Source organism: Colletotrichum fructicola (assembly GCF_000319635.2).
Source record: "Colletotrichum fructicola Nara gc5 chromosome Unknown KSG_Nara_v1_contig02, whole genome shotgun sequence".
Taxonomy (NCBI): Eukaryota; Fungi; Ascomycota; class Sordariomycetes; order Glomerellales; family Glomerellaceae; genus Colletotrichum; species Colletotrichum fructicola.
This window is the reverse complement of record NW_027094052.1, coordinates 3,778,045-3,800,349: the sequence shown is the minus strand read 5'-3', so window position 1 is coordinate 3,800,349 and position 22,305 is coordinate 3,778,045. Positions and strand designations below refer to the sequence as shown.

The 22,305-nt window shown below is 54.2% G+C and overlaps 6 protein-coding genes across 6 annotated transcripts; 3 read left to right on the top strand and 3 right to left on the bottom strand.

Moving 5' to 3' along the window:
* Positions 1-32: 32 nt before the first annotated feature.
* On the bottom strand, positions 33-942 carry ANB1 (Eukaryotic translation initiation factor 5A; the record flags this gene model as incomplete). The annotated part of the gene is made up of 4 exons (XM_032022628.1): positions 33-103; positions 163-295; positions 362-628; positions 925-942. The coding sequence occupies 4 exons, from the start codon at positions 940-942 to the stop codon at positions 33-35; spliced, it is 489 nt and encodes a 162-aa protein (XP_031880597.1).
* Positions 943-2,805: 1,863 nt separating this feature from the next.
* Positions 2,806-4,858, top strand: VPS52 (Vacuolar protein sorting-associated protein 52 A; the record flags this gene model as incomplete). The annotated part of the gene is made up of 2 exons (XM_032022629.1): positions 2,806-3,256; positions 3,321-4,858. The coding sequence occupies 2 exons, from the start codon at positions 2,806-2,808 to the stop codon at positions 4,856-4,858; spliced, it is 1,989 nt and encodes a 662-aa protein (XP_031880525.1).
* A 163-nt stretch (positions 4,859-5,021) lies between these two features.
* gyp10 (GTPase-activating protein gyp10) lies at positions 5,022-6,388 on the bottom strand (the record flags this gene model as incomplete). The annotated part of the gene is made up of 3 exons (XM_032022630.1): positions 5,022-5,914; positions 5,994-6,149; positions 6,217-6,388. The coding sequence occupies 3 exons, from the start codon at positions 6,386-6,388 to the stop codon at positions 5,022-5,024; spliced, it is 1,221 nt and encodes a 406-aa protein (XP_031880598.1).
* Positions 6,389-9,344: 2,956 nt separating this feature from the next.
* On the top strand, positions 9,345-13,669 carry CGGC5_v003798 (uncharacterized protein; the record flags this gene model as incomplete). The annotated part of the gene is made up of 7 exons (XM_066151187.1): positions 9,345-9,578; positions 9,655-10,800; positions 10,855-11,375; positions 11,461-11,525; positions 11,682-11,774; positions 11,832-12,524; positions 12,735-13,669. 7 exons carry the CDS (start codon positions 9,345-9,347, stop codon positions 13,667-13,669), a joined length of 3,687 nt encoding a protein of 1,228 aa, XP_066009315.1.
* Positions 13,670-14,553: 884 nt separating this feature from the next.
* Positions 14,554-17,950, top strand: CGGC5_v003797 (Eukaryotic translation initiation factor 5B; the record flags this gene model as incomplete). The annotated part of the gene is made up of 4 exons (XM_032022632.1): positions 14,554-15,012; positions 15,071-15,577; positions 15,651-17,650; positions 17,704-17,950. 4 exons carry the CDS (start codon positions 14,554-14,556, stop codon positions 17,948-17,950), a joined length of 3,213 nt encoding a protein of 1,070 aa, XP_031880522.1.
* Positions 17,951-18,570: 620 nt separating this feature from the next.
* hsp88 (Heat shock protein hsp88) lies at positions 18,571-21,191 on the bottom strand (the record flags this gene model as incomplete). The annotated part of the gene is made up of 6 exons (XM_032022634.1): positions 18,571-18,858; positions 18,915-19,220; positions 19,389-20,838; positions 20,906-20,937; positions 21,031-21,092; positions 21,179-21,191. The coding sequence occupies 6 exons, from the start codon at positions 21,189-21,191 to the stop codon at positions 18,571-18,573; spliced, it is 2,151 nt and encodes a 716-aa protein (XP_031880500.1).
* Between the last annotated feature and the right edge of the window lie 1,114 nt (positions 21,192-22,305).

Genomic DNA, 22,305 nt, shown 5'->3' with positions numbered 1-22,305 from the left:
CATTGTCTGTTGAAATAGTAGAGTTGCGACGCTTAAGCCTGCTTGGGGGCCTCCTTGGCCTCAACGGCAGCCTCCTCACCCATGGCAGTGAGAATGACAACGTCTGTTGAGCTTGCTGTCAGCAACTGTTCTCTTGAAATATGGGAGTTGATGTGTCCTTACTGGTGTCCTTCTCGTCAACCTTGAAAAGCTTGTTGATCTTGTCGCCAATCTCGCCGTCGGGGACGCGGACGTCGTCCTTGGTGTCACCGTCGTCGTTCATGAGGGAAAGGAAACCATCGTCGGAGATGTCAAGCTGAGAGTGTGCATGTCAGGAGACGGGATCTCTTTTGCCAAATTCGCAGTATAGATCGGGACTTACGAGCTGGTACTCGCGGCGCTGGACATTGGGGACGTCCATGTTGTGGGTGGAGGGGCAGAGATCCTCAAGCTTCTTGCCAGTGAAGATGTCGATGGCGACCAAGTGAACCTTGGCGTGACCGTGCTTGCCAGTCTTGGAGGTAGACATGTCGACGATCTTGCAAGGGCGGCCCTTGATGACGACGTGACCGTTCTTCCTCAGAGCAGAGCACTGCATGGGGTAGGTGGCAGACGCGCCGGCGTCGGCGGACTCGAAGGTGTGATCATGCTACAGAACCGGCGTGTTAGCATACTGACGCACGCTGGGATGAATACAACGAAAGACAATCTAGAGAAGATGGAAAGTCGAGTGTTCGCAGTCGGCGGTTCGTGGTGTACGGATGTGCTGCGCTGAGCCGTGGTGCGTCGATGCAGCCGCGGGGCTCACCCAATGCGGGGTGGTTGTGAATGTGGATGGTGGTTTTTTCCTTCGCCCGAGCAACAACAGCGGTGCAGCGCAGCGCATGCGACCAGCACAAGGACAGAGACGACAGAACAGAGATATCAGCTTGCGCATGTGCTTACCTGAGAGTCGTCGGCCATTTTGAAGGATTGACTTGAAGAAGATGTCTAAAAATCGGGAACGGAGATGTCGACGGATCAAGGGCGATACCCAGCAAAAACAACTGCTTTTATTTGTGAGGGGGGGGAGAGTGTTGTGTAAAGGAAGAAGAGCGGGCTGGAGGGGGGAACGGAGGGGAAAAAGAGGGAAAGCGAGGCGGGAGTAGATAATTTTTTTTCCTGGTTTTATTATTGGGTTTTTTTTTTCTTAGGTCCAGATTCGCGCCCCTCTCCTCTCTCCGACCCTTTCTCACGGGTGTGCAGGCGGGCTGTGTGGGACACTTGCCAGTGTAAAAAAAGGTGGAGTGTGGGCTTTTTTTTTTTTTCCTCACCCTCTCCCCTCAGCATCTGCCACGGCTGACCACGCACAGCAACAAGCTCAAAGCACAGCGCAGCACACAGCAGTCGAAATGTCTATTTCTTGACAACCTAGGTACCTGGGTGTGCTGGGTAAGGTAGGTCGAGACTGCGGCGGTGGCCTGCCACTCTGAGCACCTTAGTGTGAGCCCTTCTGCCCCTCACCTCTGCCCCTCCTTCGGCCACTGCAGCCCAGCCTTCGAGCGACAGACACTCGGGCCCCCTTGGCCCTGTGCTTCCCGCCCGCAATCATTCACCGCAGGCACCTGCCGGTGAGGCATAGGGGGTACCTCGCCGCAAAGGTAGAGTGCGAGAAGTCGGTCTAAGTCATGAAGAGCCGTCCATGTCCAATGACTCCACGCCGAAAGGTCATATGGTGCTTTTCTAGATTTGGAGTGCCCGGAACAGGCCCCTCGTTCTGAGGCTGACGAGATATAAGGAATTTCGGCGAGATACGTTACGGCGAGCCAGCAATGGACAATCTAGCTACTCACTAAGGTGCCTACGTGGTACGCGGGCGCCTGCCCAAAGTCATCGAAGCTGTCCGGTACGTCCAGCTCCCGTGGCGACAATACCTCACAGTCCGTAGCACTCATTTTTGGCGCTAATGCCGCCTGACTAGGAACCCGACTGCTGCCAACACTGGCCAATTCAGTCACCCTGTCCGGGCCTCCACTATCTAGGGGAGGCCCTGAAGGCGGGAGTGATTTGCACGGTATGCGCTCAAAATTTCCACCAAACGTGGTCATTCTCGTTGCGCCCGTATATATTGGTGCCGTGTAGATATTCGTCAATGCCTGCCCCTCCTTTCTGTGCATTGGCATTGGGTGTGTGCGTTCCTCTCGTCTTTTGTGTGTGAAAGAATAGAATCCGCGTCGTCGGAATCAGACAGAGGAAACCGCAACAAAGCCACAACGGAAAACAAACACGACCAGTTTCTACATCAGTAGACAATCCCACATACCCCTCCATTGATGTCTCTGGAATGGTTCGTTACCCGAGAAACGTCGCGGATTCTGCACAACATGTTTGATGCAGCATCTTCGTCCCTCTCCCGGATACACTTACGCAGTTTGGATGCATCAATGACCTGTTTTTGCGCCTGTCCAAGTCCTGCCCCGCACGTTTGCTTCAGTGCTCCTGCACCGTCGGCCTTCCAAAACGTTGCCCCGCACTTTCAACCTCTGGGCGGGACTTCATCAAGAGAAGCAAACATCCGAATCCCTGCTGCGCCACACTAAGCTCTACATTACGTACTCTTTGTGGCTGAAGAGCCTCGACTGCAGATTATCCAATCAGAACACATCACCCTGCAGGAGACTATCAGCCTTGTCGGCTCCCGGTCAATATCACAGGTCTACGTATCCTGAGTGATCCAGCTCGCTTGCCCCCTTCCACGCCCCCCCATCGACTCCAATCCTTCGATGTCATGGTGTACGACCGAACCGACCGAACCGCTTTGTAGCCTCTTCCCACCGCAAGCCCATCATGTGGCTTGATCGGCTCGCAGCCCAGTCGAACCCGTCTCCTTCACCGTCGCAGCCCGGCAGCCGTCCCTACTCTCCACTGCCGCGACGAACCTCCAACAGTCCCTATGTCACCTCTCAACGACCCGGCATAACGCCAAGAGGCTCTGCCCTCTCCCTCGTTTCCAATGACTCTTCCAACTCGTTTCTGGCCTCCCGCAAGGTCAACGGGTCCGGCCTCAAGCAATCGCAAACTACCTACGAGGGACCCGATTCGGTCGAAATCCTGGGCCAGATCCTGGATACCCCCTCATTGCCAACACCCGGCGTGAATGGTACAGCCGGGGCCATAGCTGAGAAGGATCTCGAGTTCCAATTCGACTTTAATGGAATGAGTCTGCGTGAGCTGGCGAGCTCCGACACCACGGCTACGGACGATGCCGATGGCTACCGCCGGCAAACCGCAGAAGAATGTAAGAGCTCTACAAGTTGGTTTTTTTTTGCGGCCAACCTTCCGTATGCTGACCCCACGCGCAGATGAGACCAGCAAGGCCCAATTTGAAGATCTGCATCGGTCCATCGCAGCTTGCGACGGCGTTCTCAGCTCTGTCGAGACGAACTTGACGAGCTTCCGCAACGATCTCGCGACGGTCTCTGCAGACATAGAAACTCTGCAGGCCCGCTCGACAGCCCTCAATGTCCGACTTGAGAATAGAAGAGCAGTGGAAAAGGCGTTCGGACCCGTGGTTGAGGAATTGAGCGTCTCCCCCCATGTCGTCTCCAAGATATCGGAAGGTCACATCGACGAGACATGGGTTAAAATGCTAGCTGAAGTGGATAAACGTGCAACAGCATACAAGAAGAACACGGCCAGTCCGCGGCAGAGTAAAGCTTGGGCTGACCTCGGCCCTCTATTGGAGAAGCTTACCATGAAAGCCATCGAAAGGATACGAGACTTCATTGTCGCCCAGATCAAGGCGCTCAGGTCCCCCCACATTAATGCCCAGATCATCCAACAACAGAACTTCCTCAAGTTCAAGGATCTTTTTGCATTCTTGCACAAACATCACTCAAAGCTTGGTGAGGAAATCAGCCAGGCTTACATGAATACTATGAGGTGGTATTATGTGAATCAGTTCACTCGATACCAGAAGGCTTTGGAAAAGCTGAAACTACACACGTTGGATAAGAATGACGTCCTTGGACACGAAGAAACATCACGAAGAGCCACAGTTTTATCTGCAACAAAGCCGGTTGGTCCGCCGCACGATGCTTTTAACCTGGGGCGCCGCATCGACCTCTTGAAGACGAGCAATCAATCCGCGATATCATCTTACTTGGCCGAGGAGGACCAGACCACTCACTACCTCGAAGTTCCTTTCAGAAACTTCAATTTGGCGCTCATTGACAACGCCACTGCAGAGTATACCTTCCTAGCCGCCTACTTCTCACCGCCGCTTTCATTAGCAGCAGTGTCGCGGCAATTCAACTACATCTTCGAACCGACCTTCGCTCTCGGTCAGACATTGACCAGGACGTTGACGAATGAAACATACGATGCTCTGGGTCTACTTCTGTGCATCAGGCTCAATCAGCACTTGGCGTTTGAGCTACAAAGACGCAAGATTCCCGCCGTTGACAGCTATATCAACATGACTACCATGCTCCTATGGCCTAGGCTACAGGTTGTCATGGACCACCACTGCGAGTCGGTCCGGCAACTAACCAATATTCTGCCCACTAAGCCCAAGGCTGCGGATCAGAACAAGCTGTCTGCAGCGCCTCATCTCGTCACCCAAAGATTTGGCCAGATCCTACAGGGTGTCTTGACGCTCAGCGCCGAGGCGGGTGATGATGAACCCGTGGTCACTAGCTTACGGCGGTTGCGTTCAGAAGCGGAAGCCTTCTTGACTCGATACAGTCAATCCTTCGGGGACAAGCGGAAGCGTGAGCGGTTTTTATACAACAACTACTCGCTGGTTTCGACCATCATCAGCGATGTGAGTGGGAAGCTGGCTACGGAACAACAGGAACATTTCGAAGAACTCAAGACGGCATTCCAGGAGGGTGCTTAAAATCACAAACCATACTGTTACGGCGTGGGCAGGCATGGCGTCGGGTGCGTAAGTCAAATGGGATATCATATGTGCGGCAGCTTTTCTCTACTACCAGGGACTTTAAATTTACACGCGGCACTTTTCCCTGCCCGTCTAAGGTTCAAACTCTACCAAGCATCATCTAGAAGGTGTGTGTCCAGTTTGTTCCGTTTGTCCACTTCGCACACCAGGCAGCCAATTCTGCGATCGGGCTGCTGTTGCGGCGCAAATATACTGTCACCAGTCCGACAACGACAGCTAAACCTGCTGCTGCTGCCCCCTTCCTATACGCCCTAAGCGTTCTTAGTATCTTCTGCCGGCGTTCCAGGGCACGGAGCTCGGCCAATTGCCTCTGGAAAAAGCTAAATCCTTCGTCCATTGTCTGCTTCGCGCAGACTTCGACGGACCGCGCTGTCTTCAGTGAGCTCGCTTTTGATATCCGCCGCCATGCTGATAGAGTCTCGGGAGGGTACCGCTCGTACAGCACAGTAGTGCTGGCGATCAGCGCCTCGAGATCCATCTTCTGCGGAACCTTGGATAATATCAGGTGCAGCATGGAAGGGTCGTTTTCGTCATTGTCAAAGAGCTCGTCTCGCCGATTCAGGACGATTTGAGCGAACATATAGACGCTAAAGACCGGCTCCCGAGTGAGGAGGATGTCGAAAAGGCGGGCGATATCACGATATGCCTGGATATCGTGGGCATACATGGTAAGCGTACCGGCTAGGGCGTAGAAAGGCTCGGTGCCGGAGAGGTGTCGCTTTAGCTTGGGGTCCGCAGCATTCAGTATGTCAGGAATCAGACGCAGCTGCGCAACGGTTGGCTCAAGGTTTGTGAGCATGAAGTCGCGAATGCGAAGGACAGAGAGGCGGGACACTAGACGGGCACGCCATGGCGGCTCCAGTACGAGTAGAAACACCTGGCAAATGTCGTGATAGCCCTGAAAGTAGCACAGGTACGGATATCGTCGGAGGACCTCGGTAATCAGATCAGATAACTCGCTCTTGTTCGTGTCGAGTTCGGCGTCAGACTGGTCTATAGGTTGGGTCGTCAGCTCATGGACGGGACTGTCGGGCCAAAACTCGCCTGGCCGTCTTCGCAAGGAGAAGCGTACGATTGGGGTAGTAAATGAAGGCTCTATTGACGTCGAGCTGGACCTGGTCCTCGTCCCTGTGACGCGGGAGGTCTTTCCACGAGTTCGTCTCGTCTATATCAGTCGCAATTATTTCCTTGAAGTCCTCGCTATCCGCAAGCCCGAGCAGTATGGGCCCTGCCCCAAAAATGCCGTGTTAGAAGGCTAATCAGAGTAGTTGCTAGGCGACGGGATGGCCACTTACATGCTTTACGGCGCAAATCATCAGTGAGGAAACCACCTCGTGTGCTGGCAAGGCTTCCAAGGGCCTCGATATTCCGCCATTTGCATGCTTCGAGGATATCGTCTGTCTTGCGACGTAGATGATCGGCTGCGCCGCCGTCCTTGACTTCGTCGCCAGTCGCTTTGGTGGCCATGACCTCGAATGACAACCTTCAGCGCGTCGTCTAGTCGTTAAGAATTGCTCGTCGCGTGAGCAGAGCAAGCATCCTGCAGCTACAAACTAGCCTCACTGGGAGCTCGTCGAGCTGCAAGGATGCTTTTGGTCCGGCCTCGTCGCCGCTGGTTGGTTACGCGAACCCCAAGACCCGTCGATCTCGACAGATCCGACAGGAGTATGATGCGGGGCGCAGGCAGAAGCAGAGATCGGGTAACTACTCGGCCAGCGAGAAGCAAATCCTGAAAGATCCAAGAGAGAAGTTAGCGAAAGCTGCCACGATGACGGACGACCTCCACTGTGGAGATCTGTCGCACCACTGGATCGCCGCCTGGAGGTCCTTGCCTGCCATGCTACCCAGGTACCTCTGCTGGCGGGGATCAAGCGGTCCAGGCCCTTGCGGGAAGGACATGGTACTTAGGTAAGCTGGAACGAAGGGAAACTTACCAAGTGCGTTGCATCACGTCCTCATGTCTATTATATTTCCATATCATGTACCCTGTCCAGTCAATGTTTAATAGTGACAAACGATCAGCCGATCTTTGCGCCTGCGGAAACTGTACTGTCACCTCAACAAGAGAACATCGGCACCGGCTGCAGTATGTAGGTCTCGAAAAAAGTATTCGACCCAAGTGACCAGCAGTGTCCAGCAACAGTCAAGAAGTTGTGTAACCCAAGTCAACATTTGCAAAGCCCCCTTAGGACTCATTATGGACGTCAAAAAGGAGCATGTGGTTTGTCACAAACGACAGATCTTGCTCGGGATGTTGGCATCGGTTGGCTAGCCTAAGAGCGCCATATTCTGCTTCTTTGCCTACTTGCTCCCTGGGCTAGGAGGGTTGCATGAGCAATGGTCAAAAAAGTCGGCCTGCAGCAGTGGATGCAAGGTAGCACACAGCTCGCTCAGTTCGAACACAAACTGACATACGCCCGTAAGGTAGGGAGGCGGCCACGAATGCCGGTCGTCCTAGCCGCCACACTGCCTGGAGACTCCAAAGGTTTTCTACATCCGCAAACATCGCGCCAGCCTCAAAGAAAAAGCGGAAGCCCTTTGCGCTTGACCTTCAGAGAAGTTAAGATCGATGCCACTGGCCGCGTTGTCTTGGCCATGTTGCAACGAGGCGAGCAACAACCGGTTGGTTCGCTCGCAGCTGTCTAACTAGCGTCAGGCAAGAGGGAGATTTCTGCCGACAAATTTGTGCTGACAGAGATGACTGGCTGTTGGAGAAACGCACAACGGCCTCGAGATACTAGGGCGCCTCCTGTTGGACGTTTGCCGGAAGTAAACGCAGACGTCCGCTAGGTTGCGCGAAGCACGTCGAGTCATTTAGAGCTGGAAGTAGGCAAGGTTGAAGGCAAGCGAGCCGGCCGGTGAGAACGGTATGGACCACGTCGACATGGATCTCAGCCAGGATGGCAGAGATTCAAATGAACCTGCAGCATCTTCCCACTTCCACCCAAGGCCAGATTCCACATACGCGCAGCCAATGCTCCTCCCGACCATTGTCTGCTGCAGCCGTCTTGATACGGCGGAAAGGGCCAAACATTCTGCGACGATTGGAGGCTCGACCGATGAATGGATATTCTCGCTTCTAATGCGGCAATAAAATGAAGGACTGCCGAGGTCCAGTCGCCTCTGAAGCATCCCGGAGTGGTTCACCGGTTGCCGCAGGTAGAAGAAACTATGCGTGTCGACAGTTGTTGGGATGAACGGCTTTTCCACTGGACCTGGCCAGCCCGCAGGCCGGGTAAGTGTAGGTAGATTCCTTGGGTAAGGTAGCTAGCTACCTTAGCTACAACGGCCCACACACTGTTGAAACGGTGCCCGTCTTGTTAGCGCCGATTCAGACAACGGAGTGGGTAGACGGGATGACGGGATGGCGGGACCGGGTCAATCCAGGCGAACCTAGGTAGGTACTAAGGTTAGAATGCCACTTGCCAGGTCAGCTTCTTCAGCGGCCGTCTGTGTCACTCAGTGGCTGAGGGCCCTGTCGTTGACTTGATCTATCCCGCCTCAGGCCTGCTCAGGGAAACTACACAGCTTGACAGCTTCGTACGTAAGGTTGGTAGGCAAGTTTTATCGATAAGGCGCGAGAGGTGGGAGGGCATGCAAAGTAGAACGATTATCTGGACTGTTTGGCCAAGCTCGGGAGCACCTCGCGGCCCAACAGCGGCGTGCATGCTTCAGTTGCTTTTTTACTTCCATTGTTTTCCCCGCGGCTCGCCTGATGGCAGACACCGTGACAGCTTCCAGGACTCGGTTTTTTTATCTTAAGAGGGCGTGCTAAGTAACAACTGAATCCAAGTCACGGGCACTCCTGCACCAGTATAGCCACACCTCCGCGTGTTACTTGCCTCTCAGGCAAGGCTTTTAATCATCCGTCAGCCACCTGAGAATTCCATACTGTTTGCGCACTTCCCAAATGATGTTGGGCAGGTTTAAAGCCGTGAGTGTACCGTGGGCAGACAACCTCAGGTAAGGTACACGCACCTGCTGCCCTGGGCCCCAATGGCTTGAGAAACGTGGGGCCCCACTGGACTACACAACTCTTAAACCACAGCAACCTAAGGTAACCTCAGTCTACTCCGCTGACCTAACTTTCGCGCCGGCTTAAGACTACAATACATTCCCACGTCCGCTGCCCTGCCCACGGCTACACCAGGTTGCTTACGCCGGCAACAGCGTTCCATTCACCACCCGGCTTCTCCTCGTACGGCCCCATCGACGCACTCATTTACTCTGTGTAAGATTGAGAGCACTGCCCCAAGTCGAATTCGAAGCTCGGGTTCCTCCCGATTGAACTCCGTCATACCGCCCGGCGATATCAAAGGTCCTCGTCCCTCTGAACGTTCTGCCCCTGGTCCTTTGCATCGTCGTCACCTGACTGCACTTTTCGGCCCCTCACAACCATGTTTACTTGACAAGATCTGTTGAAATGGCCTTTCAGACAAACGTTTTCAGGGATGGGGCTTGGGTTACCGAGACCGTCGACCTCAAGACCGTTCTTTCCAAAGGTTCGGCCGCCGCCGCATCGCCCGCTGCCCCTCCACCCCCTACTCCGCCAGACTGTGGTATTCTTACCAGGACTGTTATCGAAAGTCCCATCGCTCGCTGGGTGCTGCCTGCCCTCTTGCGATCGGCTCATCACAATGATGTTGCTTTTGTCGGCGTGAGTCTCGAATCCGAGTCCTAATCAGCTTACGCCCCACGTCAGCCTAATGTTCAACACTCGCTAATTGCTCTAGGATCGCCACGTGAGCATAAGCGAGTTGCGTAAAGATGGCCAGCTACAAGAAGTCCTTCGAAAGAAAGATTTTGGTTGCCGTATCCGCAATGCTTGTGTCATTGGGAACAAGTATGAACGTTTCCGGGCCACTGCCGATGATGCTGGTGTCGACCACATCAAGAGTGAAGATGAAGACGACGACACTCACATGGTGGATTCTTCCTCTGCCTCTGGTCCCATCGGCGCTCACGGTCTACTGCCACCGCACCTGCTGCTCCTCGTCCTCGAGACCGGCACCTTCGTCTTCCTCTTCATCAAAAGAGACATGCATAACAAACTCGAGTTTGTCGCCTCGCCCTTTCATAACCCTGCAAGGCAAATGGGCCACCACCTAGGCTTTCATGTGGCTGTGGATCCAAGATCCCGCTACATCGCTGTAGCTGATGTGCAGAACAAGTTCGTCGTTTACGAGCTTGAGTCGATGGAAGCCATGAGTGATCAGTACATGCGCAAAAACGCGATTGCCCCTGTCAGCGCCCATCACTCCCGCGCGGTTCAGGGCACGATCCTCAAGATGGAATTTCTTTATCCTCGACCAGAAGACCAAGGCCATGTCATTCTTCTTATCATTTTTGTCAAGGGCGACAAGTCAAAAATGGTGATATATGAGTGGGAACGCGGCGACGATTTGGCTCGGGTCTTTGCCGAAGAAAAACGTGGTTATCGCATACGTCCGGAACATCGCTTGCCTCTGTTAGTCATTCCGTTGACAGTAAGAAGTTCTTTCCTGGTCATCTCTGAGAATGCCTTTGGCATCTGCAAAGATCCTCTACAAGGCCCTCTCGATATTGAGAATCACTACCCGTTCGATCCAAAGGACCACCCCACGACACGTTTTCATCATGGGCTTGGCGTGCCGCTCTGGACGGCCTGGGATCGGCCTGTTCGAAGACGAGGCTACTACGACACAAACGATCATATCTATCTGGCCCGGGAAGACGGCGTTATTGTATTTTTTGAGTTCAACTCGGCAGACGTCCTTGGTGTTTCCATGAATGTGGGCGAGTGTGACTGCAACATCTCCAGCGCGTTCACCACCATGTACGATGCTTACTCTGACTTCGCCATAGTTGCAGGGGATTCTGGTCCTGGCATGATATTTCAGGTATGCTGTCTCCATCGCTTATGTGAGAGTATGAAGCCTGACACACTAAAATAGCTCAAACCTCGACAGAGTATAGTCCAGCTTGGCCCTATTCCGAACTGGGCTTGTGCTGCCGACTTCACAACTTCAGATCCTCTTGTATCCTGGAATCCAGCAGCCGACCACCGGGGCAAGCCAGTAGTTCCCTGGCGAAAACGCACTGCGGGTCATGTATCAGCTCCTGACAAAATCCTCTGCGTATCCGGTAACGATCCGCAAGGCAGCATCACTGAATTACGTTACGGACTGCCTGCAAACATAATCTCCTACTTTGATACACTCCCGATGAAAAGAGCTTGGGTTTTCTGGACTTCCGATGCAACTTGGCCACTGCAGATGCTCATTACTAGCCCCGGAACATCCGATGTCTTGGTGTTATCGGCCGACCTTTCACAAGTGGAGATGGCAGATCCGGCTATGACACGGCTAGATACAATGTCCCGCACGTTGGCGGCAGCCCAAGACTCTGACGGGAACATTGTTCAAATTACTGAACAGTGTATTGCTATCAAGGGCCCTGATCAAGGCGAAGAAAGGTGAGCTCCGACTAAACTCGCACTGAGAAATATAAAGCACTGTCCAAAAGGCGTTCGTGACGAAAGTTGGTCTGACGAGTTCTAGTGCGAGTCACTCCTTTGGCGATTTCCCGGATATCGATGGCGTGGTTGAGCATGCAGTCGTCAGGGGTAATTGTGTCTGTATATCAGTTTTTGCACAGTCGCGCTTTCAGGTCCATGCCTTGCGTATCAAGGAGACGATGGTATCTCTGGCTCATACCTACTCTGTTGACGGAGAAGTTACATGCCTCTCGCTCTGCTGCATTGACGGGCGGGAATGTTTAGTCGCTGGCTTATGGCGACACAACAAACCCTGGCTCGCTATATGGCCGGCCGAACGGTCTCAAGAGAAGCCACTCATGATTCCTTTGGATACTGGTACGTCGAACTTTTCACACGAGTAACGTTTTGACGCGTTGACCAACATTGTTACAGATGGAGTAGACGATACGGAGCAAGGAGATGCGATGGACATATCTTCAACTGTCGAACTGATCAATTCAATCGTCGTGGTTTCTGAAACCGATAAGAAGACAAACTTGGTCATGGGATCTCGAAGCGGCCATTTGATAACGGTAGAGCTGAAAGGCTCCACTCCTGCCGATCGAGCAATCTACAGAGAGAGGCTTGGAACCGTTTCAGTTGAGGTTCTGCCTATCAACGCAAAGTCTGTTCCAGGGGCTGTCTTGGTCTGCTCCAACGATGCCTTGTTACTCTTGCGAGACTTTGAAGCTAAGCGACCTGGGTATTTCGCAACGCGACATCGCGCTTGGGTAACAGACCTCAAGAATCCGGCAATGCCATCTTTACCCGTTATCTCAGCTGCCAGTATACCGAGAGCTCATAGCATGGAGAATCGCATACCATTGGTACTTCTTTCTGGTGAGCGCATCTCGTTTACAGAACTGTACCTACAAGACGGACCAGTGCCCAGACGTCTGCCACTACGGACAGGCACACCCGGAAAGGTGCTCTACTCCAAGACGCTTCAGTGCCTCGTCGTTGCGATACAGGTGGGAGACCAACCGAACATCATGTTTGTGGATCTCGAAACGGGAGAAGACTTGTCGTATCCACTCGACAAGCACGGTAACCCAACGATATTTGTCAACGGACTAGGCGGTCACGGTGATAGGATTCTTGGGATGTATGAGTGGCTGTTCACTCAAGCAGGCATGACATTTCATTATCTAATTGTCACCACAAGGGGAGGGCGCCTTATACTTCTATCCCCCACCGCTGACGAAGATCGAGATTCGGAGGGGAAGAAGCGAAAGAGGATACGTTTCTCTACTCGATACAAGTCGAAAGAGCAAGCCCCCATATCTTCCGTTGTAGGGGACGACAAAGGACTTGTGTACTGTGCTGGGAGCACTCTATATTCAGAGGTTCTCGACGCGGGTGAGAAGAAGCTGGTACGACAGAAGAGCTACGAGCTAAACTCCCCCGCCATTTCATTGCGACTAGTAAATGGCAAGATCTGTGCTCTGACTTTGGGCGACTCGGTAGTGGTCATAGATCACAAGACGGTCCACTATGGTGAGGAGATGGACCTCATTCACATGGACAAGACGACAAGAAAGTCAAATGATTTCTTTGATATTGGGGAGTGCGCAGACGGACCAGCAGCCTGGCCCATAACTCTACTTTGCGGTATGAACCGCGATTTCGCAGCAGTCTGGACTCCTTGGCAACAGAGAGGCAAAGAGTTGGAGGTCGTCGCGGAGGGTTCGTTGCCTGTGAGCGTCAGAAAGCTCGGGCGTGGGCACGTTCGTCCCGAGTGGCTGGCGACGCAACTGGCGACGCAGTCAGAGACGGATCATGGACCACGATACGGACATATACCCAGCACAGTGGATGGAGCTGAGTTACTCGGAATGTGCCTAGATGGGGCGTTGATGCATTTCAGCCTGTTGGACATGCACGCGTGGCGATTCCTGCGTTTCGTACAGAACCTTGCAGTAAGGAGCCATCTTTTATTTCCTTACAGTTATGAGGTTTCGGTGCTGGATGACGAGGATTACGATGCGGAGGTGAGGGAGGCACCTGCAACAATGAAGCACATAGACGGAGATCTGCTCCAAAGGTGTGTCGACAAGCGAGCGCTGGAGAAGCTCATATCCGAAGACAGCAACATCGACCTCTTGAGGGAGTATCTGGACTATTTGGACGATGGAAAGTGGACAGCGTCTTTTCAAGATGACAATGATGTATCGAAGTATTTCGGCTTGGCATACGTCGTGCTGGAATACCATTTGAGTCCGGTGCTATGAGTCACAGGGATGCAATGATCTTGCTCTTCTTCCAGCGAGCTGGATGGCTTGGTAGATAGTGCTAGGTCAAGAAGTAGGCCGCAACACGGCTTGCACGTACCCATGCCATAGATGTCAGAGCGATGATTGTGCTTCTATACATGATTGAACAAGGGACAAAAGAAGCTGGTCCAATGCATTTTCTTGCTATCAACCCAAGATTTGGATGTTGGAAGAGCTCGCGAGGCGAGGTGAGCAGTGGCGGACGTTCGTACGGTGTGAATGTGTGCTGCAATGGTGGAGGAGCCGTTGGGAGGTTCCCTGCTACCTTACCTAGGTTGCGCGGGCGGGGAACCCTTGGCTGCCAGGCACCTCCACTCACTGCGTTTAGTGCCACTGCGCGGGCTTTGGATCCCCTGCTCCTTCCCACACACTGCACTACGGATAGGTGCACACTTTCAAACACGACCTGTGCCCCGCAGTGAATGTGCTGATGTACGGATACGCTCTCTCTCTCTCTCTCCATCTGTCCTATTCACTTCCCAAAACTCGACGAAACATCCACGGCGGTCCTTCTACATTCGTTGGGATAAATAGCCATCAAGCGGATGTTGACTGAGTGGTATCAGCATAACAGTGATTCGTGATTTATTGCCACTTGAACTGCTGCCGTACCACCTTTTCGTGCTTGAGACGACCGCCGAGAGGGGGAAGAAAAAAAAAAAAAAAAGAAAAAAAAGGAACTACCCCACACATCCTTGGGAATTTCGATTGATTCTCTGCCGTCACTCATTTTCTGGCGTCGCCCACAACTGGCAACCTTTTCTCCCCCTCCCCTCTGGGCACACCTTGCATCCAGGAACACACTTTTCAAACCCCAGTTCGCCCAATTGATACCCGCCAAAATGCCGCCCAAGAAGAAGGGTAACAAGGCCCGGGCCAACGACGACTGGGAGAACGAGCTCGGTGAGAGCATCGCCCCCGCCGATGGCGCTCCAGAGGCTGCTGCCGAAGCGCCAGCCGAAGATGAAGATGCGGGCGGCGCGGGAGGTTTGATGGCCACCATGCGCAAGAACAGAGAGAAGAGGAAGAAGAAGGGTATTGAGGAGCCCGTCGAGCCCATCCCTGAGCCCGAAGCTTCCCCCGATCTCGCCGAGAAGGCTCCCGAAGAAGCCAATATGGACGACGAGTTCGCTCTGCCCGAGAAGAAGGGCAAGGGTGGTAAGGGTGGCAAGGGCAAGCAGGCCGCCCCTGCACCCGCTCCCCCGGCCGGCGAAGACGATGATACTTCTGGTCGTGTGTTGACCAAAGCTGAGAAGGAAAAGCTGAAGAAGGAGAGGGAGAAGCAGCGTAAGAAGGAGCAGGTGAGTATCAACAAAACCTACTGGCTCTGCACATGATCGCGCTAAACTCGTCGCGCAGGCTGCGAAGAAGAAGGGCGGCGCTCCAGCGAAGGCTGCCGAACCGGCCAAGGAGGCGGCTCCGGAGAAGAAGGACACCCCCGCCCCCGCCGCTGCTCCGGCCCCTGTCGAGGAGAAGGGTGGTAAGAAGAAGAAGATCCCTGCTCATCTGGCCATGATCCAGAAGCAGCAAGAGGAGCTGCGCCGCAAGCAAGAAGAAGAGACCCGTTTGGCTGAGGAAGAGAAGGCACGGATTGCCGAAGAGGAAGCCCGCCTCGAGGAAGAGTCCAAGCGCAGGGAAGAGGCCAAGGCCCTCAAGAAGCAGAAGGAGAAGGAGAAGATCGAGCAGCTCAAGAAGGAGGGCAAATTCTTGACCAAAGCACAGAAGGAGGAGAAGGCCCGCAATGAGCGCAAGCTCCAACAAATGCTTGCTGCCGGTATCAAGGTCGGTCCCAGCGACGAGGGCGAGAAGAAGAAGAAGCCCGTCTACGAGAACAAGAAGAAGGGAGGTCGCAAGCAACAAAACCAGGTATGGCCTAAGAGTCTGATCGTCGGTTTCTAAGATCGGTTGGCTTGGTTCTGATGCTAATCACGCAATGTAGATCGACGAGGAGAAGGCTCTCGCCGAGGCCGCCGAACGCGCGAGGCAGCAGGCAGAGCAGCTGGCCAAGGAGGCGGAGGAGAAGGCGGCGAAAGAAAAGGCCGAGGCCGTGGCCGCCGAGGCCAAGAAGAAGGCTGCCGAAGAAAGCGAGTTGGAGGACGATTGGGAGGCCGCTGCTGCTGCCGAAGACGATGATGTCAAGGACAGCTGGGATGCTGACACCGAAGATGAGCAAGAGAAGAAGGAGGCGGCCAAGGCCAACGGAAAGGCCGGTGAGAAGTCTGCTCAGAATGAAGACGAGGACGATGATGAGGACGAGGAGTCCGAATCTGAGTCCGACTCTGAGGATGAGAGAGAGTCCGCCGCCCGTCAAGCCGAACTTCAGCGCAAGAAGGAGGCTGCTGAGCGTCGTGAGAAGGCCCACCAGGCTGCTCTGGCTGCCAGATCCAAGGACAACCTGCGCTCCCCTATTTGCTGTATTCTGGGTCACGTCGATACTGGAAAGACAAAGCTTCTCGACAAGATTCGTCAGACCAACGTCCAGGAGGGCGAAGCAGGCGGTATCACTCAGCAGATTGGTGCGACTTACTTCCCCGTCGAGGCCATCAAGCAGAAGACTGCCGTCGTCAACCCCAACGGCGAGTTCGAGTTCAAGGTCCCTGGTCTCCTCGTCATCGACACACCCGGTCACGAGTCTTTCTCCAACTTGCGATCGCGCGGTTCGTCTCTCTGTAACATTGCCATTCTCGTCGTCGACATCATGCACGGTCTCGAGCCCCAGACGCTGGAGTCCATGAGAATGCTGCGTGACAGGAAGACTCCCTTCGTCGTTGCGCTCAACAAGATCGATCGTCTCTACGGGTGGAAGAAGATCGATAACAACGGCTTCCAGGAGAGTTTGGCTCTCCAGCCTAAGAGCGTCCAGAACGAGTTCAAGAACCGTCTCGAGCAGACCAAGCTCGCCTTTGCCGAGCAGGGTTTCAACGCCGAGCTGTTCTACGAAAACAAGTCCATGGCCAAGAACGTCTCCCTCATCCCCACTTCTGCACACACCGGTGAGGGTATCCCCGACATGCTCAAGCTGATTGTGCATCTCACTCAGGAGCGCATGGTTGGATCTCTCATGTACCTCTCCGAGGTTCAGGCCACTGTTCTCGAGGTCAAGGCCATCGAGGGTTTCGGAATGACCATCGACGTCATCCTGTCCAACGGTATCCTTCGCGAAGGTGACCGGATAGTCTTGTGTGGTGTAGAAGGAGCCATCGTCACAAATATTCGTGCGCTGCTGACGCCGGCACCACTGCGTGAGCTCCGTCTCAAGTCTGCTTACGTGCACAACAAGGAGGTCAAGGCTGCCTTGGGTGTCAAGATCAGCGCTCCTGGTCTTGAAGGCGCCATTGCTGGTTCTCGTATGATGGTTGTTGGCCCTGACGACGATGAGGACGACCTCATCGACGAGGTGGAGTCTGATCTCGCCACTCTGTTTAGCAGAGTCGAGAAGACGGGCCGCGGTGTCAGTGTCCAGGCCTCTACCCTTGGTTCTCTCGAGGCCTTGCTCGACTTCCTCAAGGACTGCAAGATCCCCGTCGCCAACGTTGGAATCGGTCCGGTTTTCAAGCGTGATGTCATGCAAGCTGGCATCATGTTGGAGAAGGCCGCAGACTACGCCGTAATGCTCTGCTTCGATGTCAAGGTCGACAAGGAGGCGCAGTCTTACGCCGACGAGGTCGGAGTCAAGATCTTCACTGCAGACATCATTTACCATCTCTTTGACGCCTTCACGAAGCACATGGCGGATCTTTTGGAGAAGAAGAAGGAGGAGTCCAAGATGTTGGCCGTCTTCCCTTGCGTCCTCAACACCGTTGCCGTCTTCAACAAGACAAACCCTATTGTCGTCGGTGTTGACGTCGCGGAGGGTCAGTTGAAGGTCAACACCCCTATTGCAGCCGTCAAAACGAATGCGGTGACGGGTGTCAAGGAAGTCGTCAGCTTGGGCAGAGTGTAAGTTCTTATCACCCCTTTCCAAGTACAGAGAGATGCTAATTTCTACTCAGTACTTCCATCGAACGTGACCACAAGCAGATTCCCGTCTGCAAGAAGGGCCAGCCTTCCGTGGCCGTCAAGATCGAGATGGGTGGCTCTCAGCCCACGTACGGCCGCCAGCTTGAAGAGGCTGACACTCTGTACTCTCTCATCTCCCGTGCCTCCATCGACACGCTCAAGGAGTTCTATCGCAAGGAGGTTACCAACGACGAGTGGCAACTCATCATCAAGCTCAAGCCTCTCTTCGACATCCATTAAATGCACACCCCCCAAAACAATTGCGTCTTTCATTTAATTTTGGTTCACAAACATGTCATGAGGGTTGTGTAATAGCTGGCCAAGAGAAGTATGAACATGAAGGGATGAAAAGGTTGGCGGGAAAACATATGGACGGCATGGACATGGATGGATGGACACGTAGGTGGAGAGAATTGCGAGAAGAAAAGAGTTTATGTTCTTTTGTGTACGAGACATCTTCCCCCTCCCTCAAAAAGAAGCCCCCCTCCAAAAGCATTCTTGCGGTAATTCTGGTCGTCATTAAAGAAGAAGAGAGAAGAATTTTCACGAAGCACTTGACCATGTGTGCGTGCCGCTTGGTAGCGAGCATGCTGACAAGCAACTAGGGGAGCCGCACTCAACTTACTCACCACCATCGCTCGGGAGGCCTGGTCTGTAGACATGATTGAAATTCCAGAATATCATCAAATTGTCATGTCATTGCTCTCATTCCATGATAACCGTCGAAGCTGCTCTAGCCTAATAACCCTATGCCAACCCGAAAGAAACCATAACTTGGGTCTATTCTATCTTCTTCGTTGCTTCTTTTTCTCCGTCACCACTACTTCTCTTGTTCAGAAGTCAGCCAAGTTCACGGGATTCTATTTCGTGCCCTCGCCAGCCTCCTCGACCTCGGGCTTAGCGTCTGTCATCTCCTCGTCCTTGGGAGCATCCGCAGACTTCTCGGCCTCAGCAGCCTTGCGAGCCTCCTCCTCAGCGGCTCGCTTGGCGGCTTTCTCAGCCTCTACTCTCTCTTGGACAATTCGTCGCTCCTCCTCTACCTTCTCGAAGTGGCGCTGGACAATGGGTCCGGCCATGGCACGGATCTCGTCAAGCTTGGCGACGTAAACAGCCTTGGTGGTGTCCTCGCCCTCGTCGTAGAGCCAGTCCTGAGTATCATGATTAGTTGAAGCATACTTCTCGGTAAATAACAATATGCACTCACCTCGCTCGCCTCAAGCTTTTCGCGAATCTTGGCCTTCTCCTCGTCACTGGCGAACTCGGCGTACTGGTCGTCGAGCTTGTTGCGGAGATCGTAGATGTATGCCTCCAGCTCGTTCTTCTTCTCCTCCGTGTCGGCGACGAGCTTGTCCTCCATAACCATGGCCGCCTCCTTCTCCAGGAGCGAGGTTCTCGCGGACTCGGAGAGCGATGCTGTGCCGCTGACAATAGGAAGATCACCCTTGCGGACCTGCTTCTTGACCTTGCGGGTCTTCTTGGGTCCATCGTCCTTGTTGTCAGTCTCCATGGCCTGCGAGGGAAAATAAGTTAATTTCGGCTCATCGGCATCTCCAGAAACACGAGCAGGGGAAAAGCCAGCCTCGGGGTCGGCATGGTGGCGTCGCCGCTTCAGGGGCGACTCCTGGTAGCCTCCCGATTCGGAAGACACTGTTTTCGAACGAAGCGTGGTAACACTCACATCGGGGTCCTTCTTCTCGCCATCCTCCTCCTTGATCTCCTCCTCAACCTCCTGATCCTCGACATAGTAGCCACTCTCAACGTTCAGGACACCGTGAATGTTAACACGAGCCTTGAGCTTGCAGATCATGAAGTCGTCCTTGCCATCGGCCTTGACGCCCTTGACAGAGAAACGACCGATCCAGGGGTTGATCTTGCCGGGCAGCTCTGCAGGGTTGGCGTAGCGAGCCTCCAGGTCGAAAGGCTGCTTGCGGTAGAAAGTAAGAATCTTGGTGGACGGCAGAACGTTGCCGCGGTTGAAGACGGTCAGGCTGGTGTCCTCATCAGGAATATCGGGGGCCTTCTCCCAACCAAACTCGATGGGGTAGCTCATGATGTCCTGGACAGTGAAGTCACGGACTCTGAACACAGGCGACAGGATAGCACAGCTGAAGGCTGCACCACGAGCGACAGCCTCATCCTGGTTCAGAGTGTAAGACAGGGGCTTGCCAAAGAAGTCTTGAATTCTCTCCTTCAGGGCGGGGACACGGCTACCGCCACCGATGACCTCGACAACGTCAATGTCGTCCTTAGTAAGCTTGGCATCGGCAAGAGCCTGCTCAAGAGGAACGGCAACACGGGTCAGGAGAGGCTCGACCAAAGCCTCGAACTCCTGGCGGGTGATCATAGCCGAGACATCGATGTCGTTCATGATAGACTCGATGTTGACGGGGGCCTGCTGGTTGGCAGACAGAATCTTCTTGCACTTCTCGGCAGCGGCGATGGTTCGGGCCATGGCGCGACCGTTGGAGTGGATGTCGATCTTGTACTTGCCCTTGAACTCCTTGCCAAGGTGGTCGACGAGGGCCTTGTCGAAGTCACGGCCACCAAAGTGGCGATCGAAAGCAGTACCCTTGACAGCCAGCTCGCCCTTCTTGAACTCAACGATCGAGCAAGTGTAGTTGCTGTGGCCGATGTCGACAAAGGCAACGCGGCGGGGCTTCTCCTCAGGGGCGGGAAGGTCGAGCTTGGTGATGCCCCAGCCGAGGGCGGCGGCAGTCGTGTCGTTCATGAGGCGGAGGAGCTTGAGGCCGGCAATCTCGGCAGCGTCGATGAGAGCGCGGCGCTGGATGTCGGTGAACCAGGCGGGAACGCTCATGACCAAGTCGGAGACGGGGAGCTTGAGCTCAGCCTGAGTGGTCTGCTTGATCTTGCTCAGGTACATGGCAATAAGCTGAGTGTTGGTGAACTTTTCCTTCTTGCCCAGGTAGGAGATCTCAGCGCCAACTTGTCCGTTGACGTCAACAAGGGGGGCAGTTATGTATTGCTGCTCGATCTGGGTATCAGGGTCGTTGAAGGTGCGGCCAGCCAAGCGCTTGAGGCAGCTGACGGTGTTCTTGAGGTTAGAGATTTCTTGCGTCTTGGCAGACTCGCCGAGGTATCGCGACTTGGGTCCGAAGCCGACGACCGACCTACAGGATGGTATCAGTTGAACTGGTTCGAGCATTTCCAAGAGTTTGGGGGTAGAAAGGTACATACGGCGTGGCACGGTTGGAAACCTCATTGGTGATCTGTTGAGGGCAAATGTCAGTTATCTTTCTGTCGCAAGTCCATCTTTTTTTCCCTCCGAGGAGGGGGAGGGGCAGGTAATGTTGGGTACGCACCACATCGACACCGCGATTCCTGGCGACGGCAATGACCGTCTTAAGGGTTCCGAAATCGACACCTGTAGGAGACAATGCGCATCAGCAACCGATCCGGTATTTGGGATATGGACGGGCGACAAAAGGGGGAGCGGTGCGCTCAACTTACCAACGACACTCATGATGGGCGGCGGTGTTCAAGTGCTACTCGGTTGTGTAAACAAGGGTTGTCCAGCGGACTTTTTTGGTTGGTGAAATGTGGCGGGGTTGCTCACAAACAGCGCTGCTGGGAAGGCAGATATGGTGATGGGAGGTTGAAGTGCGTGGATGGCGGTTATCCGACTTGCTGAAAGGGTATGCGCAAGCGGTCGAGTCGAAGGGTCGTCTCGTTGATGTTGGGAGTAAACAGAACACAGGTAAATGCAAGGTTTAAAGAGTTTGTCGATATGCAAGAGAGCCTGAAGGTGGGATGTGTGTGCGAGCGGGTGTGGGAAAAAAAAAGTTGCAGAGGCTGCGTCCCTCCAGCAAGCGGCTAGTCAGACCGGGGCCGGTGAGGTAAGAAGAAGGGGGGGAGTTCAGATGTGTGTGTGTGTGGATGTACTCCTGGTCGAAGCTGTGGTGGGGAGGTACTTGGCCAACGCTAAGTAAGGTAGACAGTGTAGGCCAGGGATGGTAGGTGCGCTGTACGGTTCGAAGACAGTGGTCCTGGCAGTGAGTCGTACACAGCAAGAGGCGCTTCTTCTCAGTGGATGTTGCGTGCTGGGAGTTTCAAAGGCATGGATTGGGCGGGACGGGAACGTGTGCTGCCCCGCCAGAATTTTCAACAGGTGTCGGTCCGCTAAATATTGGTGGGCGCGGAATGGGAAAGAAGATTCTCCCTCGTTCTTTGCTGTTCCCCGGGCCTCTCACCGGAGGAAAGATGCCCAGGTCCAGGCCTGCGGTGTCCGTCACCCCTCCAGCCCTGCCCCTCCGCCCCTCCACCCCTCACTTGGCCATCTCCAACTGGCTCCAGCCTCTGGAGCCTGCTACGTAAGTAAGGCGAGGCAAGCAGCATTCAAGGCAAGCATCGTGGGTTGCGCCAATGGCGGAAAGGATATGCCTTATGGTCCCCGTGAAGGACACCACATGATACCAGTGTCCTCCATCCCTCTGAATCCAACGACATGGCCGAGTCCTCCAGGCTTCAAGTTCACTCCTGGCCCTCTGTCGCATGCCAGCTCCTCGCGCGGGGCCACGCCCGCCCAGGGTATAGATACAGCCAGGGATCCTTCATCTGTCAAATCCAGATTGAGTTCC